Raw genomic sequence first — 23,633 nt, 5'->3', positions numbered from 1 at the left:
ATAAAAATTTCAGTGATTGAAATGTAGATCGTGCTCTGAAAACCCATTTGTAAAAAAAAATCATATTTTTAAATGCACTATTTATCGAGTTATTAAATTTATAAAATGACTATGTTTTGGTAACTTATCACAGTGTTGTCAAGCTCAAAATGGCCCAAAAGTTGCCCATTTCAGGGACTGCACGAAAATGGAATTAACTCAATTAGTTTATTTTTTTATTCACAATAACTAACAATGCAGAAATAGCAAATTTACGCATTTGAATTTGATTTACGTTTTGGAACTTGTGAACCTTACTCTCAATCATAGACGATTAATGCCAAAAACTTCAGAGTCAAATATCTCCGTTCATATTGCATTTAAAAGTATAAATTTTTTTGTGAATGACTTAAAAGCAGCATTTACATTTCACCAGTTGCGCGGTTCAGCACACACAGTCTATGTAACAAGTTTTCCCCCCTATTTTTTTATGTCCTCTTTAAATGTTGAGTAACCGCTCTTCATTTGAAAACTTTCTGTAATTAAAAGTATGTTTCCAAAGTCAACGGTAATATAAAGAAAAACAAATACAACCCCACAACAGACAAAATGCCCAACGAGGTGGCTGAGAAAAAGTGGCCCATAACAAAAACAGTATATATATACATAATAAAATGTTATACAATGCCCATAAAGAATACTTATGGTTGTCTTATTCTAAGTATGGATAGCTTCTCGATTTACCCAGACATGTTTATCGTATTTCTTTTTAAACGTGTCAATTGTGTTAGAATTTACTACCTACGGAGGTAAGCTATTCCATTTACTAATTACCCTATCAGAAATAAAACTCCCTGCGACACACACCATAACCTAGAATTGTCCCTTACCAATCGATACCTGTGTCCCCTTATAAAAGTAGTAGATTGACTGTGTGACAATAAATCATGGTCCATCTTATCTTTTGAACACCGTTAAAATTTTTGAATACAAAATATACAGGTTTTATTTTTTCACTCTCTCTGGCCTCATTGGTAATTATATACCATGTTCCCCCGCATTAGCCGGCATGCCGGAAAACATCGAGGGAGACCAGCATGCCGGGATATACCTGTATTTTCCAGCATGCCAGGAAATTCAAGTCACAGATTCTGGAAAATTTTTGAGTCTTCATTCTAAAAATCCATTAAATGCGATCCTTATGAAACTTTGCTTTTCCGGGCAAGCCGGGAATAGACCGGACCCCCAACATTCGAAAAACGCTGGTGTCCCTTTAGTTTCAAGGCACGCTGGCTAATGCAGGAATACGTACGTACGAAAATTCACATTATGCATACGTGCGTGTATATGGTATGAACGATAAGGTTTGCGGAAACTTATCCCCGACATTTCGCCCCAAACACTTTTCCTCCCCCGATACATTCACCAGCGAAAATTTCGCCAATGTAATTTGGCCCCGAACATTTCTCCTGCCCCGCCCGTATGAGCGGTCATGTGAGTGACTGCATGAGTGACCGAAGGAGTACCTATGAGTGATCAAGTGAGTTGTACATTTACCTGACATTACACCTGCCTTGACCGTATGAACGACCAAGTGAGTGTCCATATGAATGACCGAGAGTGATCAAGTGAGTAACTGTGTGAGTGACCGAGTGAGCGAATAAGTGAATTGGACATTCAGCCCCGGATATTTCACACCCGACATTTCACCCCTTGTATTAATTTTATGTGGGTTTCGTCACTCACTTGGTCATTCACTCAACCATAGTCATTCACATACTCATACGGTCATTCACTCGGTCAATCACTTGGTCATTCATTCGATCATTCATTCGGTCAATCACTTGGTCATTCATTCGGTCAATCACTTGGTCATTCATTCGGTCAATCACTTGGTCATTCATTCGGTCAATCACTTGGTCATTCATTCGGTCACTTACTCTGTCACTCACTTAATCGCTTGGCCACTCACACAGTCAGTCAATCATATGGTCACTAATTTGGTCAGAGCAAGCGAAATTTCCGGGCCGAAATGTATCGGGGACGAAATTTCACGATCCCTGAAGATAACACGCGATAACATCACTTTTTCGAGGGGAAAAAAAGAGTTAAATACAGTAGAGTAGAGATACACATTTTCATCCCAGAGAGGTAATATTAAAGGAATATTCGAATGAGCGGTCGTCAGACAAAAGTATAGAGGAATTTAATTAAATACTGAGCTTTCTCGAAAGGGGGGAGGGAGAGAATTTCCCCTCTGCGTGTAGTCGTAATTATTAAATCCACGAGAAACAATGAGTGATGCTCCAAGAGTCAAACTAGAGATGAGAAGGTGATAATGACGACTGGAATTTATTGTTTCTAAACAGCAGTTTACGGAGTTCGAGCTCCTACCTGAGCGTAACTGTTTTGACGACGTACAACTACAACACTACAAATACATACATCTAATGTGTGATGATGATGGTGTTTGAATAACGCTTGGAGTAAATCGAGATATCGGAGGAAACTCTCCCGAATTTACCCTTCGTTGGAGACAAAATCTAGTTTGAAGGTTTCAATGCATAATGTGTGTTTCGATTCAACAAAGAGACAGGAGAGGGGAAATAATTTTCAAACCAAACATTCAATGAGTTTGGATGATTTCAAACTTTCGATATTACTACTCAAATATAACAAGTTTAAACAATGGGATATTTATTCTATCATCGAAAATTTTCTGAATTCAACCAACATTTTCTGAATTGAAGAACACATTTCGTACGAATGCACTAGAGTAATCTCCGATGATAAATCGGGACTTTTTGGTAAAAGATTTTCATGATTAACATGAAACATCTGTAAATGTGTGGATTTTATAAATAATTTTCGCATTTAATCTTATTCCGAGTATTCACTAGTATCATCCAGGATTACGTATTAAACCTCTATGGTTCACTCCCATGAAAACGCAATGAAAAAGAACTTTGTTTATGTAAATACGAAAAACGGATGTAATTTGGTGCTGTTAGTATATTTTTAATCAAAATAATACATAAACCAAGCAATTTACTTAATTACAGTGGATTTTTCAATTAGCTAAAATAGGTAAAATATATAGTTTGCCTTGAGATTTTAACGTTATCTATAAACAGAAAAAAATCTTGCTTAGTAAAGTTGAATAATTGAGTTTTAGTAGTTGAACCTTGAATTTTATTTCTTATCCCCTGAATTTGGCGCACTTTTATAATTCTTTGAGCACGCCAAATTTCAGCAGCTCTCAAAAAATGTCAACGACAAGGAATCAACTTTTTCTTAAGAAAAAACATATTGTACAGTCCATCTCAAACGTTTAGACAATGCGCTTTTCTTAAAATAACGAGAAAAATACGGCGAGTAAAATTAGCACCTTTTAATAGATAATACCTGAATCATTCCGACACACACATTTGTAGGGAAAAATAATTCTACGGGAGAACATTTCGAATATTTATAGTATCGAAACTACAAAAAATAGCTGTTTCAAAAGTTTTGAGAAAATTCAGATGTACAATAATGACAGGCTTTTAATAGCACTAATAGACTTTTCATTTTTTCCCAACAACCTCAAACACACTATCCCTACTTAAATTCTGTAGGATTTCAACATCAAAACTGTACGATAGAGCTTCCTCGATAGAGCTCTTCAAGACATCAACAGTCGAAAACAATGTATTTTATTTGCAAACACATTTATTGTAAGTATGTCCCTTACATTCCTAATAAGTCAGTCAGGGCTCATCGATGGTCAGTCTAAAACCGATACATTTTTGCTACTAAAAAGCTTTCTCGTGGCGGCGGAAGATATTTGGATAGACACGTCATAATGTTGAAATGTCAAATTCGGTCCTCCTAAATCTTTTCCAATCAGTGGCAAAATTGTTCTCGAGGATATCCTTTAAGCATGAGGGTTTTGACGGCCAATTCCAAAAGTTAAGGAAGCCTGACAATCAGAAGCAAATGCTGCCCATACCATTATCGAAGCTCCACCTTACTGTCTGCTGAAACATCCGTCTGGAACATGCGAGTTACTTTGCGTGTGTGTGAGATTATGTCGCGTATGATTATGTCTCCATAAAACATGTGATTTCATGCCCATTTGAGTCTTTCTTCTCCACCTCTCTTTGTCACTTCCTAGTGACAGGCAATTTCTTAACCACTCTTTTATGAATCAAATACAAGCTTTCATAATTTCATGAGTTGTTCGTTTGCGTTGAAGCCAATCTTCCAACGGTTTTGTTTCCGCGTATACTTGTACTGCGTTGCCTACCACGACTAGGTTTTGGCTTTTGGGATGCATGTTGGGTCAATACACGCCCGATACTTCATTTGGACCTGCTCAAAGCAATGACAATTCCTTTTGCAGCCTTTCTTTTTGCTTTCAAACTCGAAGGATTTCATCGTACAAAATACGCGATGACTTCGGCAACTTTTTCTTTCAATGAAAACCAATCCCGTAGCATTCCACTTTTATAATATCACGTCTCTCTCTCTGATATGCCACATAGACACAATTTCCGGAATTTGCATATAATCGGAAGTTTTTCTCAACTCTTTTGAGACAACTATTTTTCAAAATTTTGAGTTTAAAAAATCCAAAACTTATTTTCCTCGACAGTGACCAAAGTTCAAGGTAGGCTTTTGCATTCTGATCACAAACAAACAAGCAAGCCAAAAAAAAAAAAGAAGAAAGAAATCAAAATTTGAAACGGTATTCGTGGCGCAATTAAAAATCTATAGTGTCAAAACTTTAAAGACGGGCTGTACTTATACAGGGGGTTTCAAAACTCATATCAAGTTCGTTAGATGGTGATGGAACACAATTAGACAAGTACTCATATAGTAACTCATGCCTGAAACTCAAGTGGTTTACCGTATAGTGTTTCTTCCCAGCACCACATCGATGGTGTGAAGCCTGGGCCACTGTTTATGGCAGTGATTTTGAGCTGTGTCTGTGTAATAGGAAGTTTATTTTCCTCAAATTCATCGGTATCTTTTCATTCTGCGTCTGTCTGTCTTGTTTCTCTTCATTTCACGACACAGCACGTACCGCCCGCTAGCATTCAACCACTTGAGTGCCGACCATGGATTGTATGGTGGTTTGTGCATGTCTAGTTTTGTGTTCTATCACCTCTTAACCTATTTGCCATGAGTTCTGAAACACCCTCATAGCCGTATTTTGTATTGAAATGTGACACTCACTCGGAAATGTACTTCCTAAAGTACCAAAAAAAACAACAAAGAAATAGGTATAAAATGGTTGTTTTTATTTGCCATGAAATATGCAATACGAGTATCCAAATATGCACGATACCTAGAGGGTTAATTAAATTGTTTTTTCCCCGACAATAGATGCAATCGCTGTATACACAATTAATATTGAATATCTTAATGACTCTCAACATTACTTTTCTCAAAGAATTTCAAGATGAAATTTTTCTACCAGGGAGTATTTTTACTCCAAAGGATCCATTAACTTGTTAGAACTGTGAATTTTTTTTTCAGTAGACGCAAACCAATTTCGTGAAATGTAAATATTAAATATTTTCTGAACACTAATATTAAAAAATTCACTTGATAAAATTATACCGAAGTACTTCAGGGATTTGTGTTCACATAAATAAAGAAAATCCATATGATTTTGGTTATTCTCATAGATTGTAAATTTTTATCTGTTGCAATTAACAAATATCTCTGTTGCATTCACAAACCCCGATATTAATTATCGACTTATGAATTAAATTGGAGAAACGATAATTTTCAAATACGTTCATTCATTCATAACAACCACCAGTCGAAAAGAATAACTAAATTACTACACACAGAAGATTTTTTGGCTCAAAGAAAACAAAAAACCACTAAATAATAAATGCTAATTTTTCTATTTTCTTTTCGACTCCATAGCAAATCAGGTTCCTTTACTCCAAGCGTGCAATTATGCTTGTTTTACGACAGTAAAATCAATTAATTAGTATTCGACAAGAGAAATAAATCTCTCCAACCTGAAAAATTAAATCACAGAAAAAAGAAGAAAAGTGGGAGGAAAGATTTGTTTATTTAATTTGTTCAAAAGTTGTTTGTTTAAGATTCTTCCCAATTAGTGACGGAAATGTAAAAAAAAACAACCCCCACTAAGCATACGGTATTACGCATTCACGTTAAGAGAGAGCGAGAGAGGGGAAAACTTTTGCCAAACAGAAAAATACTTTCCGATGAGAAGAAATCTCGCTAAAAATTGAATAATCGCAAACAAAAAAGATAACAACGCACCATCCGCCTACGTCTTCAAAAGCAAATACAATTCTAAAACACCTTTAGGTAATTCCGAAACTTGAGAAAAAAAAAATAAAATAACGAAACACTTCATTTCATGGGATAGACTTCAGTGTTTAAAGGAGAGAATGTTTCCTAAAAGTATCTAACTAGAAATTAGAGAAAAGTGAATTAATGAATTCGATTTGCTCTCGAATAATATCCCATTCGTTATCGTTATATGGCCAAATTATTAGCCTCTTTTTTTTTGGAAAAAATATATTTTAAAATAATTGCAAATCAAGTAACTATTTACTCATCAAAATGATTCACGAGTGTGTACTTAAATAACTGTTTTAAAGATAAATATTTGAAAATTTTGATGAAGAGCTTAACGTTACGTTTTTCATTGTGCGTGGAATATTTATCGGAGGTAATTCTCATATACTACTTTAAAGCTGATGACAAATATTTCGACATCCCGGTTTAAAATTTCATCGGATACTGTTACTTTTGTGTTACTTGAAAATGTTCAGGTGATAAATACTGAAATATTAATATATTTTTTATTTTATTTTTCAAGTATCCAGTTTATGATGGATCACAGACATCAGTGATTATAATGGTTCATAGTCGCATCTGAATTCAGCGTTTCCGGACTAAAGGTATTCTATAGTAATGGCTTTAGGGTACATTTTTATGGCTTTAAGATAACTTTTGCCAAACAAAAAGATACTTTCCGATGAGAAGAAATCTCCGTGAAAATTTAATAATCACAAACGAAAATGATACAACGCATCATCCGCCTGCAAAAGTAAATACAATTCTAAAACACCTTCAGGTAATTGCGAAACCAGAAACAAAAAAACTAAAAACTTCATTTCATGAGTGTTTAAAGGGGGAGTGTTTCTTAATAATGTAAAACTAGAGAGAAATTAGAGAAGGCAAATTAATAAATTTTGTTTGCTATCGTATAATATCCCATTCGTTATTGTTGCGTGGAAATTGTTAGTCTATTTTTTTTTTTGTCTTCAGAAAATATTTATTTTAAATAATCGCAAATAAAGTAACTATTTACTCATCAAAATTATTTACGAGTGTGCATTTGAGTAACTATTTTAAATTTTAATGAAGAGATTAACGTTACGTTTTTCCATGTAATATTTTAAAGCTGATGACAAATATTTTTACTTCCGGGTTTAAAATTCATTCGGATACCAATGTTTATGGTTCTCTTTCAACTTTTATACGTTCAGGAGATTATTATTGAATTTTTGATATTATTTTAACTTTCATGCATCCAGTTCAATACTACCACGAGGTTTCCCCAGTTCAAGATACTGCTCGGAATACAGGGTGTCCCGGCCAAAAGTATCAAAAAGTGAGGGTTTATGCTGAAAAAACTACATACGGTTGCTTATGAAAGTGCTTGTAAGCGATTTACAATAAATTCACTGAAACAATTCGCTGTCACGAAGTTTACCGATACAAAAATTCATCGACTGAAAACTCCCCACTGGGAAAATTCACCGACAAAATTTCGTCACCAGTGAGTGAATGAGTGAACGAATGGTTGAACAAGTGAGTGAGTTGTGACCGAATGAGATGGTGAATGAGCTAGTGACTGAGTGACCGAATGAGATGGTGAATGAGCTAGTGAGTGAGTGACTGAGTGACCGAATGAGATGGTGAATGAGCTAGTGAGTGAGTGACCGTATGTATGACCGAGAATGAGTAACGATTGAACAACCAAGTAAGTGGGCGAGTTACCGAGTGAATGAGCGATTGAGCGAGTGACAATATGAATGTCGCTCGCTCACTTATTCGATCACTTACTCATACGCTCATATATTCATTCGACCATTTCATTTGCACACATGTTCACCACCCCCCCTGACTCACTTGCCATCCATTCACTTATTATGTCTCTTTGTCGATTAATTATGAGTGGATGAATCGTCATGACGATCAATTACATTGCGGTGAATTGCTGGCTATGAATTTTCCGCATACGGGTGCAGGCAACGTCGATAGGAGATACTTTTTTTGAAATAAAAATTTTCTACCAAGGTTGCGCATGCGTACTGTTGACAGCTTCTTCGAGGCGCTTCTCGTAGCAGTTGAGCCGACTGCCAATAGAGATGCCGTGGTCGGCTGAATTTAGTTTTCTGTGGGTTCCTACTTTAACTTAAGCTGCAGATGCGAGCCAATTTCCTATTTTAAAAAAAGTCCCTCCGCTGTGATCAATCAGGCTTGCAGCATTTAAAATTCACGCACATACGTGATATCGGCAAAACAAACTGCCACGTTATTTGCTTCCAAATTCAAAAGAGAGACGATAGCGCCTTCTGGAACACGACAGATGTTCCTCAGACACACGTACGGTACATTCTGACATGTACCGATTCTTTAGAAGTTTCCTCAAAATAATGTTACCAGGTGCATGTGCGGTTTTGTAGCAGCATCAGCATACGGACACCACAACACATAAGGGGTTCAGTGCTTGCTTGTAGGTTAGCTGAATTCATATCAGTGACGAGTGTTGAACGCCGTGTATAGGAATATAGAGCTATAACTAGGGATTTCGTTGTGGTGGTGGGGGGGGGGGGGGAAATGCTCAAAATAATGTTCCCCCCACCACCGTAAAGTGATTTTATAAGGGTATGTTTGTTCCTAACGTTTACGAAATAGGCAGTTGCTAACTTTGACTTCCTCTAGTTCCAGCTCTGCTTCACATGATTTGAAAAACCACCGTCTTTCTTTCTTCATTTCTTCAGACAGAGCACGGCTCCGGTCTATCGCCATGGTCAATTTACTAATGTAAAGTAGTAGGGGGGGGGGGGGGTGAAGAGCTGACTTGGGTACAGATTTTGGAAATTTTTTTATTATCTCCCTGATGTGAATTAACATTATTTTACTTACACCACCAGAGAAAGAAGTTTTCTCTTATGTTTTTATGCAAGGATAATTGTTTTGCAACTTATTATATATAATGGAGAAAAATGAATGCAAATTCAACCCGTCAGGTTGGGAGACTTGGGTACACTACTCTATTATCTTGATACCTCGCCTATCGAAGCGTATGTTTTCATCTCACCCACTGGAAATAATTCGGGAAGAATAAAAAAAAAGTACGAATTCGCAAATTTTGTTTTTATTGAAAATGCTTAGATTACTGGAAATTTTATTCTTTTCTGTCTAGAATGTAAATCTGCTCAGTCAAACATGCCTGTTTTTAGAGGGTTTATCTTTTTCAATACAGAGTCAGATGGAATACTGATTCCCATCTTTAAAAGCTCTGATTTCCGATATTTAACATTTTCCCCCCATAATATTTATCAGTAAAAATTTAAATAATCTGACCTGGGTATTTCCCCCCCCCCCTCATATTTGACTAAACTATAATATTCGACTTCTATGTCGGGCCTACTTTGTCCTTCATCAAACTGTTCTTGTTGTAGGAGTTAGAACAATATGCTTATCTTTCATCTCTGTGGTGCAACAGCATCGATTTCAGAATCTTCTGGCATGTAAGAGCCGTCTTTTTTTTTTTTTTTCATGACTTTTCTATCTCTTATATGGTTTATTTATTTATTTTTGGTTTTGATATGATTAGTGCTACTGGTTGAAGCGAAAATCTTGTTTTAACGAAAACTTTTCTAATCCCACAGATACGTTTACATAGAAGCAATGAAAGAATCTGGAATTCCTTTATAACGAAATTTCGTTATAACGAAGTGATTTATCTGTCTCTTGGAGTTCGTTATAACGGGATTCGACTGAACCTGCCAAACCAAACTTCTATCAAGACTGTAAAACGTTGCCACTAAACAGTGTTCCTAACTTCGAGGAGAGAACTGCGAGCCGATGTCCTCATTAAAAAGTCTCCCCACAGAGAGTAACAGGCCTACACCGGTAAAATATTCAATCATTAAAATGCAGTGGTAGTTAGAAGAATTGATGACAGATGGCAGCACTACACATAGCAAACATTACACAGAAACAACTTTAGCTTCACAACACGCACATGCACATTCCTACATGTACCAATTCGTTAGAAGTTCCGCAGAGGAATATGGACGAGGTGCAGGTGTGGTTTAGTGGTAGCTGTGTATACGAAGTTTTGATACGGTTTTCATGCAACCTTAAAACAGCTTTATGATAAAAGTAGCCGTGGGAGGGGGTAATTATGAGAGGTTTGGGCAGAATTTTCAATCATGGACGTTCACTCTTGCTGCTGGACTTGAAATCGACTCTATATTTCATTCACAGTGGTTATGGTTTTGTTTAAAATAAAAAAATTACAGCATGCACCCCTAGTCACCCCACTTTACCTAAAACTATCTTTCTCTGATATTGAACCAGGGAAGTCAGAAGTGTTTGGAACTCGTGGGTGTTGGTCTTGATCTTTACGTAGGAATTTTTTGATTTTCTGAATGAATTCGGGGGTGCTCAGACCCATGCCATAAATTTCCATGGGTAGTCCTCGAGCACTCACGGCAGTAGCTCCGCTCTTACGCCGCTGTATGAGTTGTGTCGGAAGTGTGCATGTGTACCTAAGGCAGAGTGCACACGTGCGTGATACTACAAGCGATGCAGCATGCAACTCGACGCGGATAGGTTAAAAACTTGAATTTCAGGTTTTTTGATCGATCTGCGAGTTTCATGTTGCATCGCTTGCAGTATCGCGACAGTGGGCACCCTGCCTAATAGTTTGTGTGCGTATCTGGTGTTGTGCGAGCATTTTCAGCATTGGCATCAGCGCTGGAATAAAGTCTGCAACAATTGGTTTAGTAACCCCTCCCCCCTAAGTGCTATTTAATGCTTGGGCAAGAGATTGAATACCGTTTGGACATGTGCAGTGACTAAGGGTGCTCGCACTGAATTTTATTGACCTGCAAATAAACTTGCGGAGTTGCCCTTTTCAATGCAACTTAAATTCCATAAGTAATCAAGCATGGTTCTCTAACTATAAGCAGTTAATTCTGGATACCTTTAGCCCGATACCCCTACATTTTGATAAGTTTTATTACGGTAAATATAAACATATCAAAACGGGCATTTAAGTCGTGTTACAATTGGTACGTTTGAAACTGTTATTACTCGTAGTAGCAAGTAGTTTCCGAGTGGTTATGGAGTTACTCATTAAAGTCTAACTCCGTGCGTTGTGTCAGGTTGAAACACATTACCGGAGTCAAGCAAACACAATGGCGTTAGAGCACTCACGATTGTACATATGACATGCAGTTGATGAACGTGAGCGAGTGTCGCGGCCAAACTCTCGTTGCATGACTATCTGTCAAGCGAATCTGTTCCGAGCGACATTTACTCTCCTGCATGCATCGAACAGATACAGAAAACACGAACAATTCCACTTAAAAGCGATTCGTGTTCGAAAGCGTCAGAACAATATGACACGACAGGCGAGTTACGTATTGGAGGGTGGCAACAGGTCCTTCCGACAGCGATGGCTTATGATCACGTCAAAGAAAAATTAACGCTCCGATGACAATTTTCATGAAAAAAACACGAAAGCATCGTATTTGAAAAATACATGCAACAAACATCTCTTAAAAAGTCTCTCGGCGTATTTATCTTTTGTACAGTAAGAGGCACAGCAATAAATCACAATGAGATTATATGTTACGGTAAATGCGATAAATCGGTTATTATGCATAATCGGCAATCATCTTCGTTAAGTTTGATAAATTTGTCTCTTATGCCGGCGATTATGCATAATACCCAAGCGTACCTAGTAAATTTAATAAGCACTTGGAAAATTTATCGCTTCCACCGGAAATTATGCATAATGCCCAAGTGTATACATGCTTAACCCATGTTCCGCGAGAAATAACCAAACCACTCAAGTTGCTCCCGAAAGATAATCAAATCATACAAGAGTGCCTCTCGGCACATATCCAGAGGACTTAAGCGAACCCAAGCACATTTTCAAATCACCTGCGCTACCCGCGCGGCACACCTACAATTCACTTTAGTGGCACGCGATTCATTTACAAACTTGCAATTGAGTGGCCCGCATTGCACTTCGAGATCACTTCGGTGGCTTGCACTTCACTAAAGCGGCCAGCGGCACATTTATAGATCACTTAAGTGACTGGAAGTGAATTTCCAGATCACTTTAGTTTCCGGGGCAAATTTCCCAAATCACACAGCCCGCGGCACACTCTCAGATCACCTGACGTCACTCTCACATCCCCATACGACTTAAGTGGCCGCGACGCATTTTCAAATCCCTTATTTGGTTTGAGGTACATTTCCAGATAGATGAAGTGGCCCGTGATAAGTTTCCAACTCAATGAAGTGGCCCGCACTTTCCCATACATTGAGCACCATTACCCTAGCGCAGCGGTTCTCAACCTTTTTTGACTCGCGGGAGCCCTTTTCAGTATATAATTTCTATGGCGGAGCCCTGTTTGACTCCAGGAGCCCTTTTTTGTACATAATGTTTATGGCAGAACCCTGTAGGCCTCTCTTATTTACTTATCTATCAAATTTACTGATTCATTTTATTTTCCTCGAGTCGCCGCGGAGCCCCTGGGAGTTGCACACGGAGCCCTTGGGTCCGCGGAGCACCGGTTGAGAACCACTGCCCTAGTGTAATTGGTGAATTTGATAAATATGAGAAGTACTTGATAAGTATTTGGCTCCAGGAGAGACAGGGCCAGGCCCGTCATTTGAGGGTTCCCTCTGGCTTTTGAAAATACATTAAAAATGGAATATATATATCCCGGAAAAAGTTGAAATGACGTCCCTGGACAGGGCAACAACTTTCTGATTGAGTACAACATTGGGGGAAAAAATCTGGGGCCCATTATATCTGTCGTAATGGAACGGTCGCAATAAATCATCTTCGATATAACGAACGTCAACTGTATAAAGTACCCGTTCATATTCGAGCATTTATGAATTCAAGTCATGTTTAATCCCATATAGAAAAATCGGAATACGATAAAAATAAGAATTATTCCAGAGTATTACGGAACATAGAAATATTTATCGTTTTCATGAAAAATATATATTTTTCGAAGAAACAAAATTCGAAAGTTTCTCTAAAATTCAAAGATAAATGTTATGCACGTGATTTTGTTTTTTGGGAATTATCGTATCGAAATATGTTACGAGAAGTCTTGAGAGAAATCGTATGTTATTCAATTTTCTTCTTTCATAACAAAATTCGAATCGTTTCGTCTTTTATTTCGTCTTCATCGTTCGTTTGATAGTCTCATTATAATGATCTTGGTTTCTTTTTAATGCAAAAAATATCTTTAGAATTCGTTAATGTTGTTTTTTAGGACAGTTCATTATCTCGCTATTTCGAAGTACAATGCTTTTTTCCACACAAAAAAAAACAATCTACAAAATTTCTAAAATTTATCATTATATACTGTATAATAAATTCAAGAGAGAAAAATATTGGGGATTTCTTAACCCGCACGAGCAAAAATAAATTTCCCCTTCTTGTTATTTGGAAGTAGTTCAGCTTTTGCACTGTATTGGAGAAGATAGATGGCATCTGCCCAAAACAATAAAGTGTTGATGTGGTTATAATTAGCATATTAATTACTAAAACCCTTACTGATATAGAAAAATCAAACAAACATATCGATACACCTTTTTTATACATCATCACCAGCTCCATCTTCTACGCCAGTATTTCTCAACCCTTTTTTTTTTGTCTATGGTTCCATTTGAACCCTATTTTCTTCAAACCCCCCCCCCCCATCCCACCCCTAGGAGTTTTCATTTAGAGGAATCACTTTCTACTTAATGAATTGAAATCAGATCAGTCAAAACTAAATTTATAATAAACAAAAACTTTTTAAAACTTTATTAATAAGATTGATGGGTTGAACACCAAGGGCTCTACTATCATGTCAAAGTGATATTTAGGGTTCTGCATGCATAGCTGAGTGTAACAGCTTGCGTACTAAATTTGTATACTTACCCGCGAAAATCATCGTGCCAGATCTCATCATGTAGGTTTTGACATGATGAGATCATGTCCGTGACCATGTTTCCTATGGTCACGGGCATCCATTCACTAGCATGTCCAGGCTTTATAGGACAGCTCTGCTACTACTATTACTAAACCGCACATGCACCTCGTCCATATTCTTCCACGGAACTTCAAACGAATGGGTACATGTCGGAATGCGCGTTTATGTGTTGTGACACTAACGTAAAGTTTCTTTCTGTGGAGTTTTTGTTAAATGTTGCTTGTCAAGTGCTGCCATCTGGAAGCAGGCAAATTGGCTTATTGTTCTTTGCTTGCGTCAGGAATGAATTTTTTTAAATGTTGCAGCAAGTGGAGAAAATATGCCTGAGGAGAAACTTTTTTAAATGTGAGATCTCGGGTTGTATTTTCGCACACCTCAAAGTTAGAAAAAAATAGAAACCCCCCCCCCCCAACTTCAGCCGACTACCACTGTGCAGTCAGTGGGGGTTCGTACCTTTGTCTCGCGCTCGATTTCATGAAGATGCCCCATAACCGCATAGCGGCGGGCAGCTCAACTGGATTGCGAAACCTATCACATTTTTTCCCCCCTCACCATATTTCATTCAAAAGCTTACGGCTTACGGTCGAAGTTTTCCCCCAAAGCTGTCTGTGGTCCCTTTAGCTACCTATCGTGACTTTCGCTTACATTCGATTTCCATCCATCACATCTTACTTAGAATATCCTAGGACTACAGGGGGATGGGGGTAAATGGGGGGCATGTGGCCTCAGGTTGAGAACCACTGATCTACATTATCACCATATAGCAGTTACGTTAGTTCAGATTTCCAATGAACTTTCGAGCGGTTCATCGTTCATAAGCCACAGAAGCAATTTCAGAGTTGAATTCTACGTATTTAAAACTACAGTGCACGGGTCGGGTCTCAAAGACCAATCTCTGATCACATTTTTTAATAAAAAGTATCTATACAACGTTCGTTTATATTGATTTGATTGATTAATGATCATATCATTTTAACTACATCATGATCATAAAATGAATGAAATTAACCATTGACAGCGAGAAACCCAAGAAAATAGCACATTGCAAGAGCTATTATCAGTAAATGAGAGGAAATACATGTCACGGGTCTCACAGACTCAACCCGTGCATTCGAGGGTTAAATTTCGAGCATAATTTCTGAAATTTTGAAGTATCATTAAATTAACGCTCATATCATTTCATGAAGTTTCATACAACATCCTAATCATTTGTAAACTATTGAGAAAATTGATTGAATATATCAATATTTCTATTTGTAGATAAATTACCTCCATTAACAAAATTCATATCCTAATAAAAAAAAATATATAACTGTAGTATTTGTTTTTAAAAAAAATTAAACGAATATTTAATATTTTAGAAATTAAGAAAAAAAAAACTTGTGAATGTTTTACAAATAATTGAATATTTTTAATGGCACATTAATTGGTTCATCTAATAGGATACAAAATTCACCCCCCCCCCAAAAAAAAGGAAGAACCAAGTTTGTTTATTAACTTAGTTATTTGTTTCTTAAAAAATATTATCATCCGAAACAACAACAACAACGAAAAAATAAATAAAGGACATTAATATCGTTATGCGACGAAAGGCAATCTTTATTTTTGTGTCCCGGCTTTATATTACAACCGAGGAATAATTAGGATTCCTTTGCTCCAGAAACAATTTCGCGTCCCCTTAATTAAAGAACGAGTCGAGACTATTTTTACTGTCGCTCGAATCTCTTTGCGTTTCTTCTCGAACATCGTTACTTAAGATGGATCTCAAAAGGTATACGTTCCGAACAAAGACATGTCCAGGGCCTAATGGTCCGAATATGAACTAATCGTTACTCACCACAGTCCGATTCATCAGAGTAATCGCCGCAATCGTTTTCTCCGTCGCACCACCACGAGGAAATGATACATTTGCCACTGGTACACATGAACATCTCCCTCGAACAAACGGCTGAATCTAAAGGAGAGAAGACAACAACAACAAACAATAAATAAGTAAATAAATAGACTGAACGTTAGGAGAGAGGGTCGGACAATTGTGATCGATTTCGGGGGAGATTAGACGAAAGGAAATACCAACGGTCATCAATTAATCCCGATCCTGGAATCCTCAACGGATCAAATCACCGAGAGCGGCTTATTCTTTACCGAAATTGGCGAAACTGTATTTAAAGATTTACAAACCGGTAACGAACGGTATTTATAGAATCGAAACTTCGGGAAGAAGCTTTGGATGTGTGTTGTTGATCTGTGATACATCGGTGTGCAATGTTTCACGTTTTTCCCCCCGATGACTGTTTGTTGGCTCCAGAGATTATTGTGGAAGTTTGCGGAAAGAGAATTTAATCATTCGTCTTCAAACCTAGAAATTCTACAAAATTACGAAATTCTACACGTTTACTAAATACATCGATGGATTCACAGGCATCTAATTTATATCCCGTGATCCCGTTATAAACTCTAAATTTGACCTCTTGCCTAATGTTTTCGTCACACAATACATAGGAATTAATTTCCGTAAAATATTTTAGGGTGGAACGGAACGAAAACTTTCACATAATATTTTCGAATATGGCTTTGAAAATAACAGATTTTTATGCTGATGTTTTCCAATTCTCAATCTATCTATATATATAAAATTGATTTTCTGTGTGTCTGTGTGTGTGTATGTTCTCTATACAAATCTACAATTTTAGATCGATCGTCGCCAAATTTTGCATATATACCAAATGGGACCCGACTTGAACGATAGGCTACTTTAAAATTTCGTCAGACCAGGGCAAATGCCCCAAATTGGCAAAAAACTGTCCGGCAACAATGGTTTTTGGGCCTCAACAATCACTTTCCGAACGTTTACTTTGGTTACCGTGGTTCCCTAGCGATGAGTTTCAGACGTGTTTATGTCTTTACAATGGTTTGTCACTTCTTTAATGCTGCCAGTTATGTATAATAGTTTATGCCTTTATAATGGTTTGCCACATTTTCAATACTCTCAGTAATGAGGCTTTTTGAATAGACGTCATAATCATCACCATCATCGCTTTGAGGGTCAGGAAAAGGGTGATCCTCATAGAAATCAGTGCTAAAATTGTCGATTTTACTGTAGAAATGCGGCAATTAGTGGGATTTTCCGCCCCATCAATAATTTTAAAAATTGTATTGAATTCTCGATTTTTGAAATATTCAGTTCGCTTAGAGATATACGAAGCCCAGGAGATTAAATATGAAGTAATTAGCCAAACCTATACTTTTGAGTTGGATATTCGAGCAATATCATTGATTTCAACTTTTTATTTACATCTTCTCAAGCATGAAAAACAATGTCTCCGTATTGTCTTTTGATATTCAACTGCATTAATTCATAGTTTAGGATGTTTTAAAATGAATTATGGGCCCGTAAAGTACTTCGAAGAAATTCCACAGCTTCAATTAAGCATTTTTGAAACCTGAAACAGGCAGATGGATAAATTAGGTTCAAGGGGGGGGGGATCGAAATACCTAGCGCCCCTTAAAAAAGGATAAAAAGTATATATTCATTTCTATGTTTCTTTAAATCTAGATTTGTTTAGTTCATAAGTCGCACAGGAAGTCGCCATATTGGTTAACTTAGACACGGTTTGCATGTCCCTCAAAGAAAGAGGTAGATATCACGTGTTTCTAACAGCTTCATTGAAGAAAACCCGGGCAGCGCCGGGTATTATAGCTAGTGTTATACTAAAATAGATGATGTGCTGGGCAGTTTTATATTTTCTTTTTAACGAAAGTTATTAGCTTCTTCACTCTAATTAATTATTAATATTTATAATTTTTTTAAACAGCTATGTTAGGTTTTGGATATTATTATTCTTTATTAGGTATAGACAATCATGATTGATATGGGTAATATGTTCGATAATGTATATGTTGCTGCCAAAGCTCGAAGTGTGGAATTGGCCGAGAGTTTTGGTCAAAGTCTGATTTGCAGAAATGATTCGGGCTTTGACCGGTCAACTCGTGAAGTGTCTGGAGATCCCTGGCTAATGTTCGATGTGTTGATGTAAGACGGTCCGGAAGGAGCCAAATCAAAATTTTTCATCGCCAATCATGGCTATATAAAATAGATATATTGGATTAGCTTTATGTGGCAAGAGAGACAAAAAAAGAAATTTTGGAGAAAAAATTATATTTGTTATAATATAGACACATAGTTTTTTTAAAATAAAATTTTGAAAAAAAAAATCATTACTGCATCGTGGCTGCGATATGATGCGCCATATCTAACGTGGATATAATTATCACAAAAAATACGCCAACTTGGTGATGATCCCGAATCATGCTTTTTATTTTTGGACGTTGGCCAGGGATATCCAGCCACTTTGCGAACTGGCAGGTCAAAGCCCGAAATTCGGACATTGGCTGGGTCAATTTGCAACGAAATTGGCTAATTCGCGAAATGGCCGATTTCGGACTTTGGCAATAACATATTTATTTTTAATTTTTTCCAGCCAATTTCGTCAGGTAATTTACGTGTTGTGACTTTCGAGTTTGTATTTATATTATAAAACACATATTTAAGAGGGTAAGAGTATCAATCTTTCATTGTCTAGAGCAGGAGCTCTCAAATTGTGTGCCGCGGCACCCTGGTGCGCCTCCAATCTTTGTCAGGGACGCTGTGGAGCGGCTACCCTAAGAAAGGTTTTTCGAAGCGATTCTTTGTTAAACAGCTCTGGGGAGCCGGGGGAAACCCGCGGATAAGTATTGAATAGGGGAAGAGGGCGCCACGGATGGAAAAAGTTTGAGAACCCCTGGTCTAGAGGTCTATTTTGAAAGTGTCTCCGCAGAGATCAGGGAGACCTTCAAAGTGCCATGCATATACATTTTCTTACACAACACGCAGCGACATGTATCGATTCGTTAGAAATTCCACAGAGGAATGTGTTCGAGGTGCATGACAGTAAGTAGTGGTATGTTTTGATACGTATGAAATCTTATTTATTAAAAAATTGAAATTTATTTCTCATGTAAGACCAAATACATAAAACGCACCTACTACACATTCACACTTCTCCATGCACTTGTATTTGTGTTTGTATGTCGAATTTCCCTTACACGTACATTTCTTCCGCTTCAGCTCACTCCCTTGGGGGTAGCAGGCAGTAAATTGCTTAGCGATAGGCTCTAGTTCGACGGTAGCTCATTGACGAGCGACTTAAGTTTTCTGAACACTGTTCAGCGGTTGTCAAAAAATCGAATAGAATGCTTGGTCTCATTTTCAAAAAGGTCTCTTCGCGTTCTCCTAAAGTCATTCTTCCGCTTTTTCGAGGCTTAGTTCGTCCTGGACTGGAGTATGCTGTAAGGTTTTGGAGACCATACCTACAGAGGGACATAGACTTGGTTGAAGGGGTGCAGAGAAGAGCTACGCGTGTCCTTATTGGCACACAGGGCTTGAGTTATGAAGAAAGACTTCATTTTTTGAATATGTTTACATTGGATGAACGCAGGTGTCGAGGAGATATGATCGAAGTGTTCAAAATTTTCAATGGGATGGATAGGATGGACCATGAACTTTTAGTACACCGCCAATCGACTGCTTTTACAAGGGGACACCAGTATCGATTGGTGAGGGACAATGCAAGGTTATGGTGTCGCAGGGAATTTTTCTCCAATAGGGTTGTTAATAAATGGAATAGCTTACCCCCGGAGGTAGTAAACTGTAACACAATTGACACGTTTAAAAAGAAATACGATAAACATGTTGGGGTAAATCGAGAAGCTATCCATTCTTAGAATAAGACAACCATAAGTATTCTTTATGGGCATTGTATAATATTTTATCATGTGTATATATTGTTTGTAATTTGTGTTAATTGCATTTTTAATTGGGTTGCTGTATTTTTGAAACATATGACAACCATATTTTTATGGGCATCTTTTTATCAGCCGCCTCGTTGGGCATTTTGCCTGTTGTGGCGTTGTATTTGTATTTGTATTTGTATTTGTATTAGTTGTTGTAGATTCATCCATGTCGGTTCTACATTATATACAGGGTGGATAGGAAAAGTCCCTTTATCCTGGAATAATTCACGAACCGTTGATCCTAGAAACATTTTTCCGATTGGAAAAAGGTATCCAGATAACGTCTAGAGATCTCAGAAACGTCATTCATATCGCAAGGGGTTGTATAGTTATTAAAATAACTTTTTATTTGATCACACCTTCTTTAAAAACCTAATAAGGAAGTTGATGGCGTGTCTTTCCTGAGGCTAACAAACAAAAATTCCACGCTTCTAAGTGCAATATTCGCTGAGATCTTTTTTTGAATTCAAAAGGCGGGGGGAAACAATTGTGAAAAAACAGCATATGAAGTAAAGAGAATAATCTTGTCCCTTAGATTAAACCATAGTTTCCCAACCCTTTTTGTCCCATCGCCCTTCTTCAGAAATTTTTTTGTCCCATCACCCCCTAACGCAATCTAACCCATAGGAGCCTATGTTATACCCGTACTTCTACCGCCCTTCTTTTGGGAATCATTGGTTTATATGGTTCTTTACTTCATTTTCAGAGGTTTCAGGTTTTGGCATTGGAATGTGAAATTTGCCAGAAATAACTAAAACTTTCATTAAAATTTTATATTGCGATGCATTTTCGTTCCATAAGCAATGCTTTCACTCTTTTTTTTTAAACTTTATTGCGAAATAGTTTTCATTTCTTCCGCATACGCCCCAATAAAACGAAAATAAGTTCAGAATAAATTATTGGATGTGTTGACGAAGATTCCTTGCAAGAAATTAATTCGAGATCGTTCTGAAAGTGATTTACGCCTGTGTTAATTAAACCGTAATTAGTTTTCATAGTTTTTTTCCCGATCGGTATTAAAAATGAAAAATACTAAATTTTAAAGGAGCTTATTCCTTCAAAGCTGTTCATTGAACACGGAACAGCATAACTGCACAAGAGTTTTCATGCAGCCATCAACAAACCGAAGTTCTTCTCTTTAAGTTGTTTTTTCCTCAATATTATAAACATTGCGGTGAATCAAATCACGATGCTTCACCAGCACATTTTGAAACCCGATGAAGCAACGCATAAAAATCATGACTGACAGAGAAAGGTCGCATCTTCTAAAATTTAGTTCATTAATTATTAATTATCGTAAGAAAATAGAATCAAAAATTGATGAGAATAATTGTTCCAATTGCAAAGTATTTAATAATTTCCAGCAATCATGTTGGAATAGCAGTGAAACAAATAAAATTATTTTATATGAATACAGTAATTTAATTAACAAATCACCATCGAATAAGGCAAATACACGAAAAATACAAAAACTCCTAATGCATTTCAACACAATAATGTTATAAATAATCTTTTTTTTTCATTTGATAAAGAAAATAATTTGAAGTCCTCCTTTGTGCGAATAACTTTTCTCTAAACCCACTCAAATATACCAATTCCTTCGGTTTTTATGAATTTGTAAACTTAGAATTTGCTACTGAATTATGATTATGAATTTTTAAACCCTGTACTTGAAATAATAACGACAATAGGCGTCAAACTGTATAATTCACGGCTAATATATATATAGTATTTAGTCAGTAATACCATTTTACATTTTTCATGAATGTTTTCGACTGACCTCTCGGCCATTTTTAAACTCTTTCTCCGGGCACTAACGAATATCAATACATCCACCAAATGAATATCATATACAGTAATATATAATTCAAATTAAATCCTGAAAAGTTTTTCCGAGAAAATTCTTTTCCCACGAAAAATAAAGGAACCGGAGAATCTTGAAAGAACGATTTTAATTTAAAAAACTCGTTGGACCACTCGAATTCACCTCGCATCGCATTCGCGACCACTTAAATCACACTCGTGCGGTTGGTGAAAGTCGCTCAGACGTGAACAACAACAACAGCCACAAAGAAATATGCCTCTGGCTTAGTGCCATTGCTTTTTTCAAGCTGCAGAAAAGCCAATTGTAGTTCACTTGAAAGAACGCACTGGAGTAAAATCGGCGAATAAATGTTTTCTATATCTCCCGAAAAAGTCATTGTATTAATGTCATTCATACAGTAAAAAAAAGTATTTGTTGTGAAATCGGCTTTCATAATATTCAGTATGAGATTTCCAATAGACATACACAGAGTGGTCATAAAATGTATTCCCACTTCTATGGTATACTTGTCAAAATAACTTGTCAATATATGAGCTCCTAGCGGCCGCAAAAATCAACTAATGCGAATGAAATTCGAGATATAGCTGTTTCAGAGATGCGCTCAAAAATGAGCTGAGAAATAAAAACCTATCTCTCTCGCAGTTACAACAAAATTTCGGAAAACTCAAACAGTGACACACACTTTTATGCATCGCAAAGTGATTGGCGCAGTAAAAAATCTTAGATGGCTCATACCCCGGACTGATTCAAACAACTTACTTCGGTTACCTCAAATGAGGCAACCATAACTACACTTGTAGCACTATAAACGTTGGCGCAGGACGCGGACAAAGAAAGATTTCACTAGGGGTTGTTGGTGCGCTAACTGCTCGGTTGGGGAATTTTTGCAAATTTGTGGATGCCGGCGACCGATTTTGTTGTCGTAACCGCGAGAGACGGGTTTTGTTTCTCATCTCGTTCTTGAGCGCATACTCTGAAACAGCTAGCTCTCGAATTTCATTCGCATTAGTTGATTTTTGCGGCCGCTAGGGGCTCGTACACTGGCAAAGTTATTTTATGACCGCCCAGAATAAGCAATGCAACACAATACCTCATGCACCGCAATACCGCATAATATGCGATGCACGCACTAAACAAAGCATCATAATACGCAATGAGCCATAATAAGCCATAAGCACTGCATTACAATAAGCAATACAGCACTCAGTGCACTACAACACGTAAAGCATCACAATTAGTAATGCAGTAATGTGTGTAATCAGTAATATTGCACACCACAAATAAGCAATGCAGTATAGTATGCGATGCATCGCAATAAGCAAAGCATAATAAAAAGCCCTATAGTACGCAATGCACCACAATACGCATTAAACACGGCATTACAATACAGCACGTGATGCACTACAATATGCAATGCACCGCAATCAGTAATGCACCATTATTTTTGCAGTGCCACAATAAGCAATGAATGCAGCACAATGCGCAACGAGAAGCAAGTATTCATCCTTGACTCAAAATGAAACCTGTCAATTTCCCCATGAAGAGATCTGTCCAATGCCCCGACCTGGGTACCCGGACCCTGTGTGTTGGGAGCACTGGTGATGTATACATACCTATGGGTACATGCACATAACTCGATCCCTACAGGTCAAGCGGTTCCCGATGTCCTCAAGAGTTAAATGAATACTTGACCCAAAATCATAACCGAC

At 37.2% G+C, this 23,633-nt stretch overlaps 1 protein-coding gene across 2 annotated transcripts in view; it reads right to left on the bottom strand.

Moving 5' to 3' along the window:
• The window catches only part of Lrp4 (LDL receptor related protein 4), a 284,958-nt gene that overhangs the window by 178,117 nt on the left and 83,208 nt on the right, over positions 1-23,633 (bottom strand). For both annotated transcript variants that reach the window (XM_089255230.1, XM_089255241.1), the window contains exon 3: positions 16,105-16,221. In XM_089255230.1, the coding sequence (XP_089111356.1) occupies positions 16,105-16,221 (117 nt within the window). The remainder of the gene's footprint in view (positions 1-16,104; positions 16,222-23,633) is intronic.

The sequence above is a fragment of the Pholcus phalangioides genome, unplaced genomic scaffold, assembly GCF_987345545.1.
Source record: "Pholcus phalangioides strain wild (caught in Gottingen) unplaced genomic scaffold, Ppha-v1.0 ptg000004l_1, whole genome shotgun sequence".
NCBI classification, from domain to species: Eukaryota; Metazoa; Arthropoda; class Arachnida; order Araneae; family Pholcidae; genus Pholcus; species Pholcus phalangioides.
The sequence above is the reverse complement of the archived record's forward strand: the minus strand, read 5'-3'. Positions and strand labels throughout refer to the sequence as shown.